Source organism: Antechinus flavipes, chromosome 2, assembly GCF_016432865.1.
Source record: "Antechinus flavipes isolate AdamAnt ecotype Samford, QLD, Australia chromosome 2, AdamAnt_v2, whole genome shotgun sequence".
Taxonomy (NCBI): Eukaryota; Metazoa; Chordata; class Mammalia; order Dasyuromorphia; family Dasyuridae; genus Antechinus; species Antechinus flavipes.
The window spans coordinates 42,129,455-42,151,305 of NC_067399.1; the positions used below are offsets into that span (position 1 = coordinate 42,129,455).

At 39.2% G+C, this 21,851-nt stretch overlaps 1 protein-coding gene and 2 non-coding genes across 3 annotated transcripts in view; all 3 read right to left on the reverse strand.

Moving 5' to 3' along the window:
• The window catches only part of SF3B3 (splicing factor 3b subunit 3), a 34,086-nt gene that overhangs the window by 9,090 nt on the left and 3,145 nt on the right, over window positions 1-21,851 (reverse strand). Inside the window, exons 4-17 of the mRNA XM_051974621.1 lie at window positions 19,221-19,393; window positions 18,603-18,744; window positions 16,335-16,447; window positions 15,752-15,889; window positions 15,202-15,305; window positions 13,413-13,578; window positions 12,189-12,284; window positions 10,659-10,731; window positions 5,050-5,201; window positions 4,481-4,636; window positions 3,403-3,558; window positions 2,839-2,982; window positions 1,934-2,056; window positions 1,556-1,710 (exon numbers count right to left, since the gene is read on the reverse strand). Of these exons, the coding sequence (XP_051830581.1) occupies window positions 1,556-1,710; window positions 1,934-2,056; window positions 2,839-2,982; window positions 3,403-3,558; window positions 4,481-4,636; window positions 5,050-5,201; window positions 10,659-10,731; window positions 12,189-12,284; window positions 13,413-13,578; window positions 15,202-15,305; window positions 15,752-15,889; window positions 16,335-16,447; window positions 18,603-18,744; window positions 19,221-19,393 (1,891 nt within the window). The remainder of the gene's footprint in view (window positions 1-1,555; window positions 1,711-1,933; window positions 2,057-2,838; window positions 2,983-3,402; window positions 3,559-4,480; window positions 4,637-5,049; window positions 5,202-10,658; window positions 10,732-12,188; window positions 12,285-13,412; window positions 13,579-15,201; window positions 15,306-15,751; window positions 15,890-16,334; window positions 16,448-18,602; window positions 18,745-19,220; window positions 19,394-21,851) is intronic.
• On the reverse strand, window positions 16,088-16,176 carry LOC127552687 (small nucleolar RNA SNORD111). The gene has a single exon (XR_007951542.1). It is a non-coding gene; the product is annotated as a small nucleolar RNA SNORD111 (small nucleolar RNA).
• On the reverse strand, window positions 21,742-21,823 carry LOC127552686 (small nucleolar RNA SNORD111). Its single transcript, XR_007951541.1, has one exon. It is a non-coding gene; the product is annotated as a small nucleolar RNA SNORD111 (small nucleolar RNA).

Here is a 21,851-nt window from a genome sequence, read left to right on the forward strand (position 1 = left end):
TTACTTTGATGCACAAGACTTAAACTGGGCTGATTCTCTATCCTAAAGTCAACCTCACAGTCCCTGTCAGTATAATTGGGCATCACTACAGGTTTGGTGACTTATCCATCACCTCAAAATAGTCCTATAATCTTACTACTCCAAATATCCAAAACTTTGCTCCATACTAAACTGGTAATACAGATATCTATGATGTTCTTTAAAAAAAAATGGGAAATCCCGTTTCTGAGTTGTATATGTGTGTGTATTGTGAGCATATCTGACCCTGCATATATATTCATGATCTTGTAAAATGAGCCTATTTAATCTCACTGGGTGGACAGCCTCACATAAAAAGAAAATACACAAGATTTCCCCATTAACAATGGAGAAATCTCTTCACATCAAGCCATTGATTGTTCTCTAAGCAACTTTATCTTCATGGTCCTTCTTAAACTGTTACAATTTCAATGAATCATAATCCAGTAAATTTCCCGATTTGTCTATCCCTTTTTCTTCTAATGATCTCAACCTCAACTACCACATACATTAAGAATATGAAAAAAGAAAGCACTATCAACTTAATTCCCAAAGTCACCCTGTTACTTTCTTACAGTCTCATTTTTAGCTCTTTTGCCCCCACTAAGGAATGGGCACAGGAGGAATGACAATGATCTGTCAGTCCAGTCTTTTAGAAAATACAGTAGCTTTGGGCTTAATACAAAAGCAGTCATATGCTTTAAAGAACAATTCCATGCTCGTTCTATTTTAATTCTATTACTAACAGTTTCTAATGTCAAGTTTCTGGGACCTTTCATTCAATAAAAATTAAGTGCCAATTACACATTAAAATCTGTATCAAGTGCTTTGGGACAAATACATGTAAGACAGCATGACAAATAGCGAAATAAGAGAATTATGCATACCTAAATACAACTAAGAAATTGTTTTCCTCAAAGAGCTTAAGACCCAATAGGGAAAAGATTCATACACTCATAACAAAGAGAAACATACACAAAATGGAGTTATGGTTAGACAAGTTCAGGAAGAAGACGACTTTCTGGCTAGAGAAATCTGGAAGTTTGAGCTGAGCCTTTAGAGATAGGCAGAATTTCAATAAACGAGGATGAGAAAATTCCCAGTAGAGGGGGGCAATGTGAACAAAGTTGGAGAGCATGGCATGTTACCTTTGGTGATCAGTGTTTACACAGGGGTACAATGATAGACATGCTTAAAAAGATGGCTATGGCTAGACCATAGAGTGGCTTTAATGCCAAGCTAATGAGTTTGGCTTTTCTTCAGCAGGCAACGGGGAGCCATTATGAGATTCCAGAAGGGCTGGATTGCCTTGTTAATACTAAAACTTGGCTTCAGGATGCTAAATAAAAGCTGAAACTCCAAACATTGAAACTTGGCTCCATGACACTAGAATTTCTGAGGAGCCAACACTCTAAGGCTTTCAACTACATGAGCAGACCCTGGAAAACAAAAACTCTTATTACCTTCTTCTCACACTTTTGTATCAACATTTCGGTAGATGACTTCTTCAGTACTCCTACTGGGTTGCAAAACTCACCTTAAAGTATTGGTAGAGATGGCCACAATGCCCTCAGGACACTGCTCAGATGCAAAGCCTGATGCAAACTCCAAAGTCTCATAGGACAGGGGGGTCAGATGAAAGCGGGACTGGTAAGAATAACTTAGCCACGAGCGACTCGACATAGCCAAAACCTGAATGAAGAAAAATGCCCCTTGAGTGTCAGGCAAACTTAATGCCAAGGTAAACTGCCCTAACTTCCAAGGAGCTCTTGCAGAAGATGGTATCACATCATTTTATAAAATTTTGAAGAATGTCCAAAAGTGAAAGGGCCTGTTAAAGACAGTAGCCCTGTGCTCACAGGTCAGGATGTGGGGCATTCTGGGAGGGTGTAGGTAGGATTTCACAGGCACTTACTGCTTCCTGGCCCTGCATCCGCACTCGGAAAAGCTTCACGGGGCGAGAACCCAAATATCTTGTACGGGTGTCAGACAGATCACCAGTGACAGGGTCTAGAACAGTCCTTAAAAGCACACCATTCTGAGCAAAAGAGCAGAGGAAAGGAGCAGTTTGTGATTACAACAGAAAGATGACTTATGGTGACACAACAAAACTCATTTTGGGAAAATCCCTGTGTAGATCCCAGCCCCTTCTTGGAGTTTCTTTGCTTAGTTAGTTCTCAAAGCAAGAAGACAGCCTCTGTGGGGGTGGGGTGACACAGCTCTGTTCTTGCTCACAAGCATCCTTGCCTAGCTGACAGATTAAGGGCTGGGTTAAAGTAGGATAAAACCAACAAATGAATTCTTAAAACACTGAGTAACTTAATAAAGGTGCAGAATGCAAACCAACATGGGCACAACACTATGCCTTCTGGAGCTTCTGCTGTGTCCCCTGAGCAGAGAAGTCGCTACACTCTCTGGGAACTGCTAATTGAACAACCCAGCTACAAGGCAGCTTGTTCTACAATAAGCTCATCTACACCCTAGGGGTCCTGGCCCCATAAGCTAGTGTGGGAACTCTGGAAGGGGCCCTGGGTCTTTTTACTCTGACCTGAATGTTGACCCAAAAACATTTTCAGTAGATGTTTTTAGAACAGATTTCTTTTAATGGAGCGCCAAACTCCATGAATGCAAGCCTGCATCCTGAGTTATTCCCTGCAGATTGGCTGGAGAGCAGAACAGGAAATCCACAAAGGAGCCCTCCCCTAAGGGATGACCTAAGTTTCTCCATCCTCTTCAGCTGGGTGATTACCCCTAGTGATGGGTCATTGGAGACACAATTGAATAAAGAGAATATGAATGCAGAGCCCTCGAGCTCCTTACCTGCAGCCCAATGTTTAGATAGAGGAAGCCAATGGAGCCCCTTTCCCCCAGCTCATCTTGCTTCTCAGCTCCACCCATCTCGACAATACACAGTGATTCTGGCTGAGCTGGGAGGGCCTGCATGCTCAGAGGCTGGAGGCAATCCTAAGAGAGATGGAAAGGACAGGATAAGTCCAAATGTCAAGGAATGACTCCCTTGAGAAAAGATGCTGTCAAGAAGGACTGTGTCTGGAGAAAGCCTGAGGTTCTCCAGCAGCTTGGAGAGCCTCAGGACCGAGAGAACCATGGCTTCTTTTTCCTTAATGACTGTGCTAACTTGCAACTTTTCTAGTTCCCTACAAAGATAAGGCTCCATGCTACCTGTTTAAAAACAAAAATAACAGAATGGGGCTAGACTAACAAAGAAGCCACAAACTCTTTGCCAATGTCACCAACAGCACACAGATTCCCATGATCCACTCCACAATGAATCCCAGGGTGGTCTGTACCTCTAAGGGAAATTTAGACTTGGGATGACCCTTAGGTCAAGTGTCAATCTATTCCTGAGACAAAGAAGTCACTCACCGAAGGGTCCAAAGAGATGATTCGAACAGTGTTGTCTACCAGTCCCACAGCCAGGAAACGAGAGCGTTGCTCCCCAGGAGGCACATTCGCCAAACTCATACATACTACATCTGCAGACATCTCCTTTCGCTCAGTATACTCATTCAGCTGTCCTGACTGCAAACATAAGAACAAGGGAATGTTACTGTCTGCATAAGGGGATGAAGAGATAGGGGAGTTAGTTTGACCATAGTCACAATTAAGATTTAATCAGCATAGAGGTTTGGTGCTATTGACACTCACTAACATTAGGTTCAAGCCCTTTGAAAGACACACTTTTTCACTGACTTATACTGAATAGTTTATGAAAATGTTCTAGGTCTCAAAGAGATATACAAGTATGCACAAAGACAATTAAAAAAAATCTTAGACCTAACAAACAGTTGTAAGGCTTGATTTTTGAAGAAAATCCAAAGACTTAGAGGCAAAAAACCCCAGCATATACTACAAAGTAACAATACCTACAGACTGAAGCCCTCAAAGGAAATAATCACCAACTTTCTTTCTTCTGGAAAATCGTAAATAGACCCATGATCATAAGAAGTGGGCCAGGGGCAACTAGGTGGTACAGGGTATAGAACACCAGCCCTGAAGTCAGGACTTGAGTTTAAATGTAGCCTCTGTGTGACCCTAGGCAAGTCACTTAACCCCAACTGCTTCAGCAAAAAAAAAAAAAAAAAAAAAGAAAAAAAAAAAAAAAAAAAAAAAAAAAAAAAAAAACCTGGGCCAAGTCTATGGAAATTAAATTTGCATCATTACAAAAGAAGAGGGCAAAAATCAAACTCAAGAGAAGCATGGCATGAAGCTATTCAACGGGCTGACTTTTCTAAAGCTAGTCAGAACCAGATGGAAGCTTCACATCTTAGTTTGGATTCTGGAAAGGCATATGCATAAACTTCCTAATCAGGAGGGACCCAGTATGAGTGGGGTTTCAGCTCTTCTCTTGTGGCCACAATCCTAAGCAGCCACAACCCTGATGTCAGGGCTCCTTCACTAAGTCCTATGTGGGAAAGTGGATGGCAGTGTTAAGGTAACCTACAGGGTCCATCTCGAAGTAGACCAATTCTCCTCCTGTCAGGGCAATCACCACCTGCCGCTGGTTTACAGCACACTTCACAATAGTTTTCTTTCCTGGGGTCTTCCATTCATTTACTCTCTTATCTGCTCGGATATGCCGGATGCCATCCGGATATACCTAGAGGCAGGAACAAAAGGGAAATACACTTGTTATTCTGGCCCCCGCCCAAAACAAGCCCCAACCCAAAGACTGCCAACTGAAGCCAATAATATCTTAAAATACAAAAACAGTGCTTACAGGCCCCAACTGAGGCCATGTCAAATAATAGCTTAAATTTCGCATTCCCAAGCTAAGATATTCAAATCTAATTATCCAATACATTCTTACAAAGCCCGCCTAAGATGAGGATAAATTAATAGATAAGAATAATTGAGGCCTAGAGAAAAGTTCCTGGTCCAAAATCTACACAGGAGAGATTAAGATCTCAAGAATTTTAAGCATCAATCCATGACCCCTCCTTGGGTTAGACTTTTCCAGCAAGTGCTAAATCAGAGCAACAGGACAGACTAAACAGGCCCGACTGTCCTCACCTGCACCAAAGCATCGTCCCCTAACAAGGAACAGGACAGGGTAGGAGTGGTGCCCAGGAAGCCCGAGTCTGTCACTTCTTCCACAGTCTCTCCGATAGAAAGGACCAGGGTGGCGTTCACGAAAGACACAATGATGTAAGCATCGAATTCATCTAAGGAGGCAAGGAGAAGGAAGAGGGCAGCCTGTCAGCATGGTGCACACGAGACCTGCAACCCCAAATGAATACATATGCAAGGTAAAGAGCTCCTCTTCCAGCAACCTGTCAAGAGCAGAGCTCTGAGTATCTGTGGTCATCAGCACACAATTAACATATAAAATAGCACAAGATGAACCAGATCATCAAAGTGATGGAAACTGTGCCTGAAGAGTCAAGTTATCTGGGGAAGCTTATTTGCAAAGTGACCCAATTTTCTCAATCTGAGCAGAGCCATCCCAAGTCCAGGAGATCTATTGCTAATTGCCCCAATACCCCTGTAAATTAACATACTGTGTGCTTGGTCTAGTAGATCTCAGAAAGAAAAAGAGGAGCAGAATTAGGGCTCTTTACTCTGCTACTGCCTTACCCCTACATTACTGTGGAATTTTTATCCTGTTTAAAGGACACATGTGAGGTAAATAAATATTCCCTGGGGGAAAAAACACACATACATTTGACTGCATAATGTTGACATAATGTTCTCGGGAGAAAGGAGAAAAAGGAACAACTGTGGTTTAAGGAAACTGTAAAGCAACCCGCTACCTATACAATGAACAGGTTATCTCATCTTTTTTATTCCATAAGTAGAAACTAAGAAGTTAAGAATAGAAGCCAACAAGAGTATTCATGAGAACACAAGCTCCAAAAGGCAGAGAACAATTCAATAATGGAAGGACTACCAATGTCTTCCAGTAGGAATGACATGGCAACAGTGGTTGACTTGGGTCCCAGAAAGAGTTTGTATTGTTAGTCATTGACCCCTCTGGGAAATAAAATTAGCATTTTTCACTATTAAAAAAAAAAAAAAAAACAAAACCAATGACCCACTTGCTCCGACCAAGCCTACCAGGACCCAATTTTCCTTTAATGAAATGCAGTTGGATAAACAAACATTAATGACTTTTTAGGTCAGAGACCTTTAGGCACACATACTCCAAAGGAATGCTCCCCCATGCAATCCAGTAAGTTACAGGCTATTGGTTTCCCACACATTGTGCTCTTCAGAACTTAAAAACACAGAAGACCTAACCTGAGCAATTCTGTACAAGATTTGCTTTTGAAATAAGAGTTTGAGATCTTTTTCTTTTTCACAAAGAAATTTTGGATCTTATTCTCTCAATAGATAAAGAAAGCACTGAGGCAGGGGGATGGTATATAACAGAAGAGTATTCTGGTGAATTCATTAGAATAGTTGGTTAGTAACTAAAGGAGAACGTGTTCAACAGTTTCAGACCATTTTGAACTAATAGTGCACATACTTACAACAGTTTTTCCATCAGTGATGAAGGACTGAACTAAACCATCCACATTATTGTTTAATCTACTTTGTAATCAACAACTCACATTCCCAAGATGGCCAGCTAGGAAATTTGGATTGTGCTTAAAGGACAGTTTTTCTCTACAAGCAGTTAGTTAACTGGGTACCAAACCTACATTCTGTTCATGTTATCTGCGCTGAGATTACTCCACAGACAATTTAGTGTCCTGAGGGGAACCTGAAATTTAAAGGGAACTTCTTGGTCCTACTATTCAGTATTTGTGGGAGATTAGACAATTTCTACCTTTTCTGAACTCCAGCTTCCTCATCTGTAAAACGAGAGAGTTGGACCATATACCTGTTAGGGCCCTTTCCAGTTCTACATTCTATGAATACAACTAAAATTTTCTATTTGGCAAACAGACTAATAGTTTAAAAAAAAAAAACCTTAGTTTTCATACACACATAAGTATATAAAGAGGGAAAATTACTCATACAAGAAATCTATGAATATTGCATTAAATGACTCGGTATTTGAAGTCTCTTTCACAGAAAGTATGGACTATGGTTAGATCAGAAAGCTACGGGCTTAATTCTAATATGGTAAGAGTGAATACTTGGGACAAATAACTGCATTTAAGTACCTCTGATAAAAGTGGAAAAAGATGCCAAATGCTACGAGAGCTTTGAATGGAACTTCACAAGACCAAACTATTCCAAGTACTAAATGTCTAATAAGGATAGGATTTTCCTGCAATCTATTTTTAAAAGCAAAGGACACATTCAAAATTCAACTCTCAACACATGCTTGAGGAACCTGATTACATGTAAACCTTGAGAATTCTCCCCTGGTCAGAGCTTCCTGGCATCTGGTATCTACTTGGAATAGCTCAATTAAAAACAAGATTGACATTTTCTTTTTCCTAGTTAATGGCAGTTAATCAAAAAGGAGCAGTGTGTACAAGTAAATGAAAGAAATTAAAGCTCTAATTAAGTAGGATTTGTAATCATGTGACAAGTCCATTCCATAAAAGTAAAAGGGACTAGTTTTTGTTTCAGTGGGACAAAGCATACTCAGGGCACAATAGGGCTAACCACGGATCAGAAGCCTGGCTCCATGACCCAAGGTCTCATGCTGCAGGAAGATCAGGATGAGATGGATAGTGTTACTGCCACTGCCAAGCCTTTATAAGGTCCCAGCAGTAAATTCAGTGAACTTGGGACTTTTAATTGGTATTAAAACAGAGACCACTACTTTTCCCACTACTTCAAAAGAAGCCCCCGCCTTCACATTTTTGCAACTGAATGTCATGAGGCCCATACACACCCTGAAGTACAGTCAGGAAGAGCCAGTGCAATCCCCTGACCTCAGCTCTCCAAAGTAACAATTAAAAATTTTTAAAAGAGCAGGTTTCATTCACAATGGCTGCTCAAGAAACCATGAATATTTATGTTTCCTTGGTTGGTGGAATTAATATTAACTGACCAAACAAGCCTGATCATCTGTAGAATTCATGGACCTAGTTAACCCCCTAACTCCCACAGCATAATTTACTAAAGTTAAGTCACTGACCTTAAGAGGGGCAACTCTTAAGGGAAAAATTCTTAAGCACAATAAGGCATTTGGGACTATCTGCCAACTGCCAATTCCCTGTCCGGATTCTGGCTGAAGGAGAGACCCCATCATACAAGCTAATGAAGACTTAGATCTTTCTCTGACCTGTAGAAGCAACTAACCATTGTGGAAACACTTCCATCAGGAAATGCTCATGACTGCCCTCTGTCCAGCTGATGAGGCTGAGCACAGGAGACAAGAATGGAAATAACCATCTAGATGGTTTAATACCCAAATCCCTCTTTCTCGGACATCTATATCAACTGTACATTGAGCTTTTCAATGAAAAAATTTGCTATTATGCAGTTTTTTCTTTCTTTGCCTCAACCATACTCAACATGTCTCCTTTGGGGACAAATCTCTCAACCTGTGCTAATCACAAAGAAAGAATAAACCTGATGTTATTTTTTTTTTAGGGTTAGTGAGAGATCCAGATGAGTTATGGTTCCTAAAAGCTGTGGGATAAGAAGGGGCAGTAGAAGGGAACTAATTTCTGCCTCTGACCACTGAAGATCTGGGCAGGTGGGTTCACAAGTATCGTGACCACAGACGGAAGTCCAGCTGCAAAGTCACTCTCTGGGAGTTGCTCTGCTGGCAGGGCAGCCCCATTACTTTTTTGCATGTTCTTTCCCTGGGGAACCTGTGAAACCCCACAGTAGACCCTAGCCGTAGGTACACACCTGTGGTGATCAGCACCTCCACCAGCCACCTGTGGAAGAGAAAAAAAGGCTTGGTATTGGTAGTGTGTATCACCAAGTACCAGCCAAGGTTAGTATTTGCCATGAAGACTGAAGCATGTGGCAACAGAAGGATAGGTCACTGAACAGCAACACAACTATCACCTGGGGTTTCAGGAGAAAAAGAGCTGAGGTGGATAAAATTTGATTTCATTTTTGGTTTTCAACCAAAAGAGAGTAGAATGATGATCCCCACACCTTGATGTTCTCTTCAGCCTCAGAATCCTCAGAGGCTCGGGACTCCTCTCACGCTAGGAACCACATATGGCCCTGTGCTGTGCAATGTCTTATTTGCCCCAAGTAGATTCTGGGTTCAGTAAGAGTAGGGCCTAATTATCCTTCATGCTTCTAGCTTCCACGGTACCTACTAGAAAGTACTATCCACACTACGTGTTTTTTTTTAACAAATGAATTCTTGAATAAACAGGGTCTAGCCTTATCACAGGCAGGAATGAGAACTTCCCACATTATTTATTGGGGGAGTGCTCAGGACCCATGGTCTTGTCCAAATTCAGCATAACTAACACCCTTCTCCCATAAAATTCCATATCTTATTGATCTGGATCAAGTAAAGATGGTGCAGTCTCTCACATAGTACTTTTCAAAAAACCTACAATACCAGAAAGTTACAATGTCAAAGGAATGAATTTTGTTGTTGGCTTGAATATTCTTCTAGGGACATCAGAGACACAATGAAAAAAGTTTTGGAAATTCTTAGAAACTTTGAAAATTAATAGAATTGACTCAGGTCTGCTGCTGTCATATTTCAAGCAATTTCTTTTATCTACATTTTATCTAAACTTATTAAGTAACCAAGAAACTACACATCAAAGATGGAAAACATCCTCCCTTCTGGCTAATTAAGTGTCTTATGCATTTTTCCTTGTGATGAGCCAGTGAGGTAGATTGGTTCAAGCAGCATTATCCCTTGTGCAAAGATGAAGAAGCTACATTTTGCCCAATCCAAGAGGGGCAAAGGGCAAAGCTGAGGCTCCCCCACCCAGTTCCTGTGATGCGGCCTGCTTCTTCTCTCCCCTAACAACTAAGTTCTCCCTCCACAAGCTCAGAAAGATCTCTCTCACTGTTCCCTCAGGACAGTACTCCCATGAGGAGTCCATTCAGGACAACTTGAGAGAACAAGTGGGTGACAAAGGAAAACAGGAAGACTTGGGTTTTAGTCCTGGAATAAACTCCCAGGAACAAGTCCTGTCAACACCACTCTCTCTTCCTTACTATTCACATTCTGGCCGAGTAGCAATGGTGAAGATGACCTTCTGTAAGAGGTTTCCGTTTTCAGGCAAACTACTAGCTCTCTCCTCAGTCTTAGTAGAATGTTCTGCTCAGAATTTGGTTTTCTCAGATATATTCATTCTTCAGAGCAGAACAGACTTGTGTAAACTCTGCCCATCTGTCAAATGACTGAGGTTAATTGGGCACATTTTGCTTTTATGGCCAAATAATGGCTATCAAAACAAGAAATGAAGAGGAAATGCAACTATTGTTTGGACCTGAAATTCGAGTTGAAGAAAAATATATTGTGATGTACCTCACTGGAACCTGAGGAATCTATCCCTGCAGGGAATGTAGCCTGCAAACTACCATATATTGTAAAAGATGGTCACTCCTTAGCCACTAGAGAACACCTTGACTAGGCGATCTCCAATTAAAGTGAGAAGCTGCCTCAAAACAAAAGTCAGAATATGAAAAGCCTGTGGCTATAAAAGCTTCATAACTGCATCCCTCTGGGGTGATGAGCCTTTGCCCAAGGGATTATATTTGGCTGTTGGGAAAAAGTTACCTACCTTCAATGTGCCGGCGGACAGTCCAGACAGCATTGGGATTACCGGGCAGCTCAGAGACAGCCATTTCTGACACCTGGCAGAAAAAGAGACAAAGACTGAATCTGGCTGGAACAACCTTGCTGCCTATTGACTAGACAGCAAATAGCTTAGGTCAACTCTCAAGGATCTTCTCTGTAACTGTCGGGAGGGAACCCAAGAAAGAATGGTCTGACTCCCCTAGTGTGCTTAATGTCTGCACTCACTCATTATTAACCCTTTCCATGCCGGACTGCTCAGAAGTAACGCAGGGAAATAGCACTATAATGCTTCTCTTCCTCATCCTGAGGTAGAGGGAGCCCCAGATTTTAAAAGGCCACCAATCAATAGCACATTCTGAAAGACCAGCTAAACTAGAAAGCTTCTGAATCCAGGCCTAACCATGGATTTTGTCCATCAGATGTAAACCAAAGTTGCTATATTCAGAGGTTCATCGTCATCAGCTCAGTCACCAGGCAAAAATAACTCACAAAAAATATCTAGGAAGGCCACAACACAGTGGGATGAAAAGATGCCATATTGTCCACTAAGCACTAAAAGGACTAAGTCCATTTTGAATGCTATAGGAAGAACTGTAACTTGTATCCTTATATATAATCTCTAGCCAAAGGGGTAGCTCATGGTCCACAAGATGATGACACGTCATCAAATTTCATTAGAAGCATTAAGTCAGTGGACTAAGTTCAAGACCAGATTTAATGCCAAAGTTAACGACTTGGCCCAGTAGGATAACAACCCCATCGCAGACAATGCAAAATTAAGTCAACTAAGACAATGTCAAAAAAATCCAAACAAACGAACAAACAAACAAACAAAAAAACTTAAGTTAAGCTTTAAATTTAGGGATAGAAGAAAGATAGTAGGGTTGGAAATGACCTGAAGTGACAAAGTAAGGGATGGGACTAATGTCAAACATGGACCTTAAAGATAGGTAGAAAAGTGTTAAGGACAGAAGACTGTGCATTAAGGCCAATGAAAATGAGCAGACTATTGAAGGGTTTTACAAATTCAAAAAATATTTCAATTTTTCTGGAAGACTAAAAAGCAAAACTTGACAGAAATATGGATGCTATTCTAACAGAACCAATTCAACTAACTCTTTAAATGACTTTGGGCTCTTGATGACATTTTCCAGGGTCATTGTTTTACAGACCAGGAGCTCTTGCTGCATTCTAGATACATAGGTACACATATAAGGACATGGATTGGAGTTCTTCCTATGGCATTCAGAATGGATTTAATCATGTTAGTGCTGAGTACCCAATACACTACATTTGTATACCACTGCCTCATTGACCCCAGGCCTTTGACCTAGGAAACCCCCTCATTTTGTATCATTTAGTTTAGAGCTGCATGTCCTCCTGGAAAGTAGATTTTTAAAAAATACTTAACAAATCAAATCCTAACTGCCTCCACTACAACAGAATAAAAGTGTATTTTATCACATTAATGTTATTCCATGATCCCATGAAGTAATCTGGCAATCCACCTTACCTCAAGTCCATGCCTCAAAACCCTCAGAGAAGATCGTGGTCCCCTGCCACAAGCTACATACAGCTGTGGGGTATCTTCATTGGCCAGATCAGCAATCTGCACAGAAGAACTTGGTTACTCTACCACCCCAAACCAAACAAAATCAAGCTGATTCAGCTGGAGCTAATCTGACATTTCACTCTGTTGTAATATGGTTCCCCCAGCTCCAAAAAAGGTAGTATCAATCATGGAGTGAAAGGGGAGAGCCTGTCAAAAGAAATGTCTTCAATTTTTGTAACCAGCACAAAATTCTTCAAATTAATAGGATAAAATTGAAGACAGGTTGCTCAGAGATTGTCAAATATCTGGGATTTAGGGAAATTTCCTCCAATTTAGGGGGATACTACACTTTACAAAGATACTTTTTTCTTTCTTTATTAAGTTTTCATCCATTCCTTCAACTACAAAATTGTCCAAAGTAAATTTAGAGCAATTATGTTTTCCAAGTCACTGAAGTAAAAATAAACAAACCTAATTAACTAAATGGGACCCCTAGCTTCATTTTCTGTTGTTCTCAATTCTATTCTTTTCTCGAGGGAAAGAGTCTAAATTAAAAAAACAAACAAAAAATCAGCATAAAAAATCAGAAACTTTCCAGATTCTCTTGTAGAAGAGACACACAAAAAGTAATCAAGGTTTCAGGCAAACACTGATCATGCCTGATCTTCTTGCAGAGTTTATCTTGTTTTTTGTAATTTTAATTTCAAATGCTAAAAAAAATGCTACTTTTAATGTAGCCCCATAAGAACCAAAATTATTCCCATATGTTGTGTCTCTCTCCCTGAGGAAATGATTATTTTTAAGGAATTAAAAAATTTAATGTAAAAAAAATGCACATTAATTTGCCTAATACATACAAGATAGTAGGTAGAAAAATCATCTTTCTGCCCCAAGTAGCTTCTATAAAAATAGAAATAATGAATTCTACATACATTATTCCTCCCATTCCCCCACCCTCAGTAGTTTAACGAGTTATATTTAAAGGAAGGCTCAAAATTCTGCTTAAGCCTCTCACAGAAATACTGCCATAGTCCCTAGAAGAGTTCCTACAATTCTTTTCCCTCAGGAAAGACTTAAGCCTTGCACATTCCAACCTAGCCAGGGCAGAAAATTGCCCGTCTCCATGTGAGGTGTTGATGCTTTGCCCATTATACTCGAGGACAGAAGAGAAGGACTGGACTGTACCTGACAAAACAGAATAGGGGAGAGACTATCCAGTTCATCCACCAACACTAAATTTTTGAGAGGCCGAGGCTGGAAGAAGAATGTGTCTCCTTCTTCTAAGGGCATGGCAGATGAGAACTCAGGTTCTTCATCATCATCACCAAGGTGGGCAATCTGATACAGGTAACTGTGAAGGAAGAAGAATCAAAACTCTGGTTAGAGCACTTGCCAGGAAATGGGAAGAATCTTGTCATGAATGAAGAACAAAAAATAAAAATTACCTTATTGTTCCACAAATACCCTATATTAATTTTAGAAGAGACTGTTCTGCAGAATCAGAAAAATTTCAAGAAATTCTATTTACCAGCATTTGGTTTTCTTCATTATTATTAAGCAGAGAGCAGGGCTAAAGAAATTTACTGAACAGACATCAGCAGAATAATCTTTGAAAGGTATAGTAACACCAAAAAAAGGAAATACCGACAATTTTAAAGGTTGCTTAGATACAAGCACGCAACTTGCATAAATGTGATATATACAATCTCTTAGTGAAATAGAACGAATAAAAGAAATTCAAAGAATTGCCAAACTCCCATTCTAATCATCTTCCACATATTCCCTAACAAATGACTTTTGGAGTCCTAAAATTTACATTGTTACACATGTTGGGAATGGACCTGGTTTAACAATTCAGTTAATTAAGACTGCTAATAAGCAACACAACTGATTTGTCCTTACCCAGCCAGCCTAATTAATGGCATATTGGTTCAAGGGCAAAGCAACAAAGGGAAAGCAATGACATTAGATTAGAACTGCTAATAACATTCTTTAACTGCAGCCTACAAAATTTTAATGCTCTTAAATCTATAAGCAAAGAGGTCAACTAAGTCAAATAAGTCTCCAAATCAAACAGATAATTAGATAAAGCCTGGGTTAGATCCCAGATACCGAAATCTTAATACAAGTATATAAGAAGAAGCTTCCAGTTCATGCCCAGAAAAAGGATACATTCAGCACAGAATGGGTCTTTTAATGACTATTGTTTAAGCAATAAGATGACATACAAAGATTTCTTAACTCTCTAAACTGAATGATTTAATGAAAAGTTTCTATTTTGGATAATAATTTCAAGTCTGTTCATGATGAATTACATACAAAGAAAACAATTAAGAGGGTACACTGTGTTGATCTAAGCAAGAGATGTTACAAAGAATTGGCAGGTACTTATCAACTCATTCTTAATACCACATGCATTTTAGTAGAGGTTTGGAGACAGGGTTACTGGGAGAGAACTAGCACACTATTCACAGAAATGTTGGAAGGAATCAGGATGGAATTTGGAGCTGGAAAACTTAGAGATCAACCTCTAGATGAGGAAATAGCACTGGAGAGCTTAAGTGGCTTAAACAAGAAAAAACTTTGATTTAGTCAAGTAATACCTGAGGTTTAGTAAAAATATTCAATGAAGACTGAAAAAATGAGCTATCCAGTTGAAGGAATAAAATTTAGGATGAAAGGATAGAGCGATCTGGGAATTATTTGCACAAAGGCTAAAAGTGCAGGAGGATATGAAATCACAGAAAAAGTAGACAGGTTAAAGGTCAGAACCGTGAAGAATGGACCTATAGAGAGACTAGGATAAGGACATCTGTCAAGAGAGGTGGAGCAACACCATGGGACACAGGCTCCTGTTGTAAGGATTAAATGTTTTAAAGATAAGGAATGAAAAAAAGCCACTGTGCTTTTTTTTTTAGTGCACTAGAGGCCAATTAGGACTAAAACTGGTGAAACAGTACTAAGAGTTACTCACTGATTTCCAAATTCTGATGCCACAAAGAGGAAGCCTGTTTTGAGCACACACATAGCAGCTGCCACAGGGACAGTATCAAAATACTTCAGCCGGATTTCAGTAACCTGAAAGCAGACAACAGAACAGAGAATGGATTAAATAGCATAGCACATTTCGGGACTACTAGAGGAGGTTTTATGATAAGCTTACATTAAGAAGTAACTCCCAGAAGCACCCAAATATTGGGAAGTTGAAATGAAAATCAAACAATCTAGCTATTCTACATGGTACACCCAAAAAGCTAGGTAATACTATATGGCATTACCCTCTTTCTGCCCAATATAAAAGAAAGGTAGCCCTCTACTTCAGTTAACATCCACCAATATGACAACCTCCATCCAGAAAAGACCTCCCAACTATACAGAGAATGAACTAGCTGTAGGCTTTGAAGAAGGAAAAGATATATAATCAAAACGTAGAGGAATGTGACAAGAAAGCACACATATGCATCACAAACACTAATTAATTCCAACAGATAAAAATGCTCTCACTCCTTTCTTAATCTACTTACCATGTCTTCATCTGTCTCCAAAGTGATTTTGAAAATGTCTCCTTGCTCAGTTTGTGCCAAAAAGAAGAACATAGACTTGGTCTTATGGGTGGCAGAGCAGACAAAAATCATTCCTCTCTCAGGGTCATCCAAATCATTCTAACAAAGGCAAACCATCAAGATCTTAGAAATGGCACTTTTCCTTTCAGGACAATCACTGGATCTGAAGCAGAGGCTGACATTTTAGTCACAGCAAAAGGGGCCAAATCATAACTTTATGTACCTGTGTCATCAATAGCTGCCTCAACAATGTTAGTGACAAAGACTATGGCCAGTCTTGACCCTATTGGGGCCTCAGAGCCTGATCAGATTCAGAGAGGTAAGTTTTGTCTTCAGGGAAAAAAAAATTCAGAGAAGAATCATGAAATAATCATCATTTCAGGCAATGAGCAGAGTCTTCACATACACCTGGCTTATGACACAAGACATTACTATCTATCAATTATCTTTCCATCACTTACTTTACTTTCTCCTCACCCAAGTTCCTTCTCTATTTCTATTCCCAAATACCCTTCTCCCTCCTGTTAATCCCCAAAGGTCTCACCCGCCTCCTAGGAATGGGACATCTGATATCAGGCTGATCACCAAAGTTCTTATAGGTGATGTAGTTTTCGGAACAGATCAATACACCACTTGGACCATCTGAGCCTCCTGGCACTGTGGGATGAAGCAATACATGTTAGCAAGGCCGGATAACCTCAAAATTTTACCAATTCCCTCTCCCAAAAGCAGACCATAGTTCAATATAAACAGTACGTTCCAAATGGAGAAATTCACCAGTTATGCTTTTAAATTCAATCTTACCTAGCTTGTTGGGATGTACCAAATGTAATGTTTATCTTTTTATGGTTGAATAAGGGACAGAGTCAAGCACAAAGTTTGTGGCAGAGCAGAACCCTCACAAATGCAAAAGCTCTGCTAACACACTGAAGCATAGAATGTGTACACAAAATAAATCCCCATAAATCATCAGCATTTTAATATGTTACTAATAAAATCTAGCAGCAAGAGATACAAAGAGAAATTCCATTTAAACTTCCAGTAGATAACATAAAATATTTGGGAGTTTACTTGCCAAGACAAGCCAGGACTATATTAATACAATTACAAAACAAATAAAGTTAGAGCTAACCAACTAGAAGAATATCATGTGCTCATGGGTAGGCCTAACATATAAAAATGAAAATCCAACCTAAATTAATCTACTTATTTAGTGTCGTATCAATCAAACTGCCAAGAAATTATTTTACACAGCTAGAAAATATAGCAACAAAATTCATCTGGAAGAACAAAAGCTCAAGAATTTCAAGGAACTAATGGGCAGTGGAGAGGAAGCAAATGAAGGTGATCTAACTGAACCAGACCTAAAACTATATTATAAAGAGGTCATCAAAATCATTTTGGTACAGACTAAGAAACAGAGTGGTGGATAGGTAGAATAGGTTAGGTTCACAAGACACAAAAACTATAGTAATTTAGTGTTTGATAAACCCAAACACTCCAGCTTATGGGATAAATACTCAATATTCAACAAAAATTGCTGGCAAAACAGAAGCATAGAATGTGGATATGTGAAATCCTCAACTTCAGTCAAATTTTCATCTGTACTGGCATCTAAGCTACTTTTCTCACTGGGAAAGGAGAGCTTTGGGCTATGGTCTCTTGTTCACCTTTAAATCTATGATTCTACTTCTCTTTGTGTTATCAGATCAAAGTGAGGGACCATTTCTCATGATATATACCTGTCCCCCAAAACTCTCCCAATATAATTACTTGGTTTACAAATGTCTGCCTGAAATCATTAAAATGCTCTAACATCAATTTAAATTCATTTTTTCCCCAATTCAAAAGAGATAGCAAGTACCATGGCAAGAATCATATGAACTGTATCATGCTTCTTTGTATCCCTCATAGTACTTAGTAGTCTTGCATAATACAGTGCTCAAGAAAGCTTTGTTGTCCTTCAAAGGACAATAACTTATTCCCAAGGAAAAAGTTCCCTTTTTATGTTCTTAAAGTTTCCTCATCTAAAAAATTAGGGAGAAAAGGGTGATGGACAAAATGATCTTTAAGATATCTGACAGCTCTAAAATACTTTTCTCCTCTTTTCTAGTGCTAAAACTTCCACTTATACCCCAAGACTACAGCTCTCATTTCCATGTTACCATGGAAATGAATTTCCCTTCCCTAACATTTCCAATGACCTCCTCTCCTGCTTTAAAAATATCAAGAGTTTTCCTATGTCAACATACATACTCCTTCTGCTTGATCCTACCAACTACTTCCAATTTCTTCCACTCAAATAACGTCTGAAGTGTTTTCCATCTACTTTCTGTCTAGTCATTCCCCCTCCAGACCACACTGTAATCTAGCTTTTACATTACTGAAATCATTACATAATCTTGGCATTATTTTCTCCTCTATAGTAGAAGGCAGTTGGATTCAATGACCTCCAGTTGTCAATGTAAGATTCCAAGCGCTTCAGCCCTCATGTCCTGCTATCTCCCCCTCCTCCTCATTTTAATAATAAATTCTTTCTTGAAATGCTTCCCACACTGAGTTTCAATGACACTGAACTTCCTGGTGTTCCTGTCAACACCTCTTTTCCTGTGTCTCCCTCCTACCATCAAACTCTGGAGCCCTCTGCTTTGCTTCCTTTTTTTACTCACGACTTCAATGAACTCATCAGCCCCATCTGCTGGGATCACTCCCACACCTAATCTCATTTACTCACTCCAGCCTGACTGAGGCCAGGCCCGGAGATGAGCAGTAACCTGAGGAAGGGGAGGAAGCAGCTTAAAGGAGGAAATACCTGTGATGAGGAAATTGCCATGCTCCTCCAAAGGCTCACTATATTTTCGGACCACATGGTTTAACCCTAAATCCAACTCATAGAAAGTGAGTGTCTGTTGGGTATTGGCGGCTGCTTCTCCTGTTGGATCATTGTCTGCTTCCTGCAAAAAAACAAAAAGCAGAAAGGAGCAAAATCAGGTTTGAATCTCCTGGTAGAATGAAAGCCAGTGTCAGGAGAGTTTGTATCCTGAGGTTACCAAAATTACTTTTCATCTCTCCTATCTATAGTTTGTTTGTACAGGTCTTTTGCCTGTCATCTCCTATCAAACTATAAGCTCTGTGCAGACAGGGACATCTTTTGTCTTTCTATGTGTCCTCTGTGTTGGATAACTGATGGGGGTAGATAGCTCAAATCAGAGCCCAGGACATTGAATATGTGCAAATCAATTCCTAAACATTTCAGGGTAAAAAAAAAGGGGGGTGGGAGTGAGGGGCCATCAGTCCACTGCCAAAAGTAGGAACGGAGACAGCAGGAGAACAGAGAGACAAGAAACCATGTAGCAGAAGGCACTATTTTAAAAATGCTGACCCAATATGAAGCAAAGTAGAAAGAAACTTAATCTATGGTGACTTTTACCTCATAATCCATCTCCAGACAAGCAAACATGGGATTTTCAAATCCGACATCTACTCCCACCACATGATAAACCAAAGTATTTGCTTTGTGGGCTTCCAAAGGGGAGGAAATGGTAAGCCGAGCAGCAGCATCTCTGTTGAGAATGTAAACCAATTTCTGCTTTTCAATAGCACCTGAAGATGGTAACCAAAAAAAAAAAAAAAAAAAATGGGCAACCCACATTATGAAGAAAACAATTAAAAGAAAAAAGCCCACAGCTCAACCCCATCAAGATTATAGAATCACAAGATTTAAAGCTGGAACTCCACTAATTCAAATAGTTCACTTCACATGAAGTAACTGAGACCTGCCTAATTATAGCTTCTAAGGGTCGAAGACAGGAATTGACCCAAGGACCTGACCAAGTCCAATGATCTCTCAAGTTCAAGAGCCAGCAACAACTGTCCCTCCCACAACAGATCTACAACACCATATTTTCCACCTCTATTTGTACTTATTAACTTCTTTTAAAAACTGATTTGTGTAAATAATACACATGGGTAGGCTGAGCTAATATAATAAAAATTACAATTCTACATAAATTAATCTACTTATTCAATGCCATACCAATCAAACTCCCAAGAAATTATTTTACAGAGCTAGAAAAAATAACAAAGTTCATTTGGAAGAAAAGGTCAAGAATTTCAAAGAAATTAATGGAAAAAATGCAAATGAAAGTAGCCTAGACCTAAAACTGTATTATAAAGCAGCAGTCATCAAAACCATTTAGTGCTGATTAAGAAACCAGTGGAATAGGTCAGGTTCACCAGACACAATAGTCAATATCTATAGTAATCTAGTGTTTGTTAAACCCAAAGACACCAGCTTCTGGGATAAAAAAATCACTATCTGGCAAAAATTATTAGGAAAAAGTATGGCAGAAACTAGGCATTGACTAACACCTAATAACTTATACCAAGATAAGATAGAAATGGATTTATGATTTAGTCATAAAGAGTAACACTATATGGAGCAGCTAAGTAGTACAGTGCATAAAGCACTAGCCCTGAAGTCAGGAGGACCGGAGTTCAAAACTGGTCTCAGACACTTAACACTTCCTAGCTGTGTGATCCTGGGCAAGTCGCTTAACCCCGACTGCCTTAACCCTCTCCTTCCCCCCAAAAAAGTGACACTATAAGCAAATTAGAAGACCAAAAGACAGTTTCAGATCTATGGAGAAGGAACTTGTGGCCAAAGAAGAACAAAAGTATACTATGGAATGCAAAATGAATTATTTTAAATTATATTAAATTGAAAAGTTTTTGTACAAACAAAACCAATGCAGCCAAGATTAGGAGAAGCAGAAAACTGGAGGAAAAAATTTTACATCCAAGGTTTCTGACAAAGGAAGCCTCTATATAGAGAACTAACTCAAAATTTATAAACTACAAGCCATTCTCCAACTGATAAATGGTCAAAGGACATTAACAGATAATTTTCAGATGAAGAAATTGAAACTATTTCTAGCCATATGAAAAGATGCTCCAAGTCATTATTTATCAGAGAAATGCAAGTTAAGACAAAGACAACTCTGAGGTATCACTTCACACCTCTCAGATTGGCTGAGATAACAGGAAAGGATAATGATAAATGTTGAAGGGGATGTGGAAAAACTGAGACACTAATACATTGTTGGTAGAGTTGGAAACTCCGGTCATTATAAAAAGCAATTTGCAACTATTCCTGAAGGGCTGTCAAACTATGCATACCCTTTGATCCAGCAAAGTTACTACTGGGTCTGTATCCCAAAGAGATCATAAAAAAGAGAAAAGAACCCACATATGCAAAAATGTGACTTTTGTAGTGGCAAGGAACTGGAAACTGAATGAATATCCATCAGTTGGAGAATGGCTGAATAAATTATGGTACATGAATGTTATGGAATATTATTGTTCTGTAAGAAATGATAAGCAGGATGATTTCTAGAAAGACTTACATGAACTGATGCTAAGTGAAATGAGTAGAACCAAAAGAATTTTATACACAGCAACAAGATTAGGTGATCAACTCTCATGGATCTGGCTCTTTTCAACAATGAAGTGATTCAGACCAATTTCAATAGATTTGTGATGAAGAATACCACCTGCACTCAGAGGACTGAATGTGGTTCACAATATAGTATTTTCACCTTTTATGATGTTTGCTTTTTTTTTCCCTTTCTCATTTTCTCGTTTTGAACAGATCTTTCTCTTACAGCATGGTAAACGTGGAAATACATATAGATGAAATGCACAAGTTTAACATATATTGGATTACTTGCTATCTAGAGGAGGGAAATTTGGAACATTCTGCAATTTTTTTTTGCAAGGGTGAATATTGAAAACTATCTTTGCATGTAATTTGAAAATAAAAAGCTATTATTAAAAAAAAAGATTTGTATGTGCTTAAGTGTTTAAGGAAATTTAGGACCTAATGAAGTTATTTTCAGTTTAAGATTAAATATTCCCATTACTTCAGGGATCCTCAGCTAGTTTCCCTCTCAAAGCCTGATCAGTTATACACAATATTTTCTCCAGAAAAAATCTCAGAGAAGAGACATGAATGTAAATCATCATTTCAGGCTGATGGAAACATTTATGCTGAAGGCCAAAG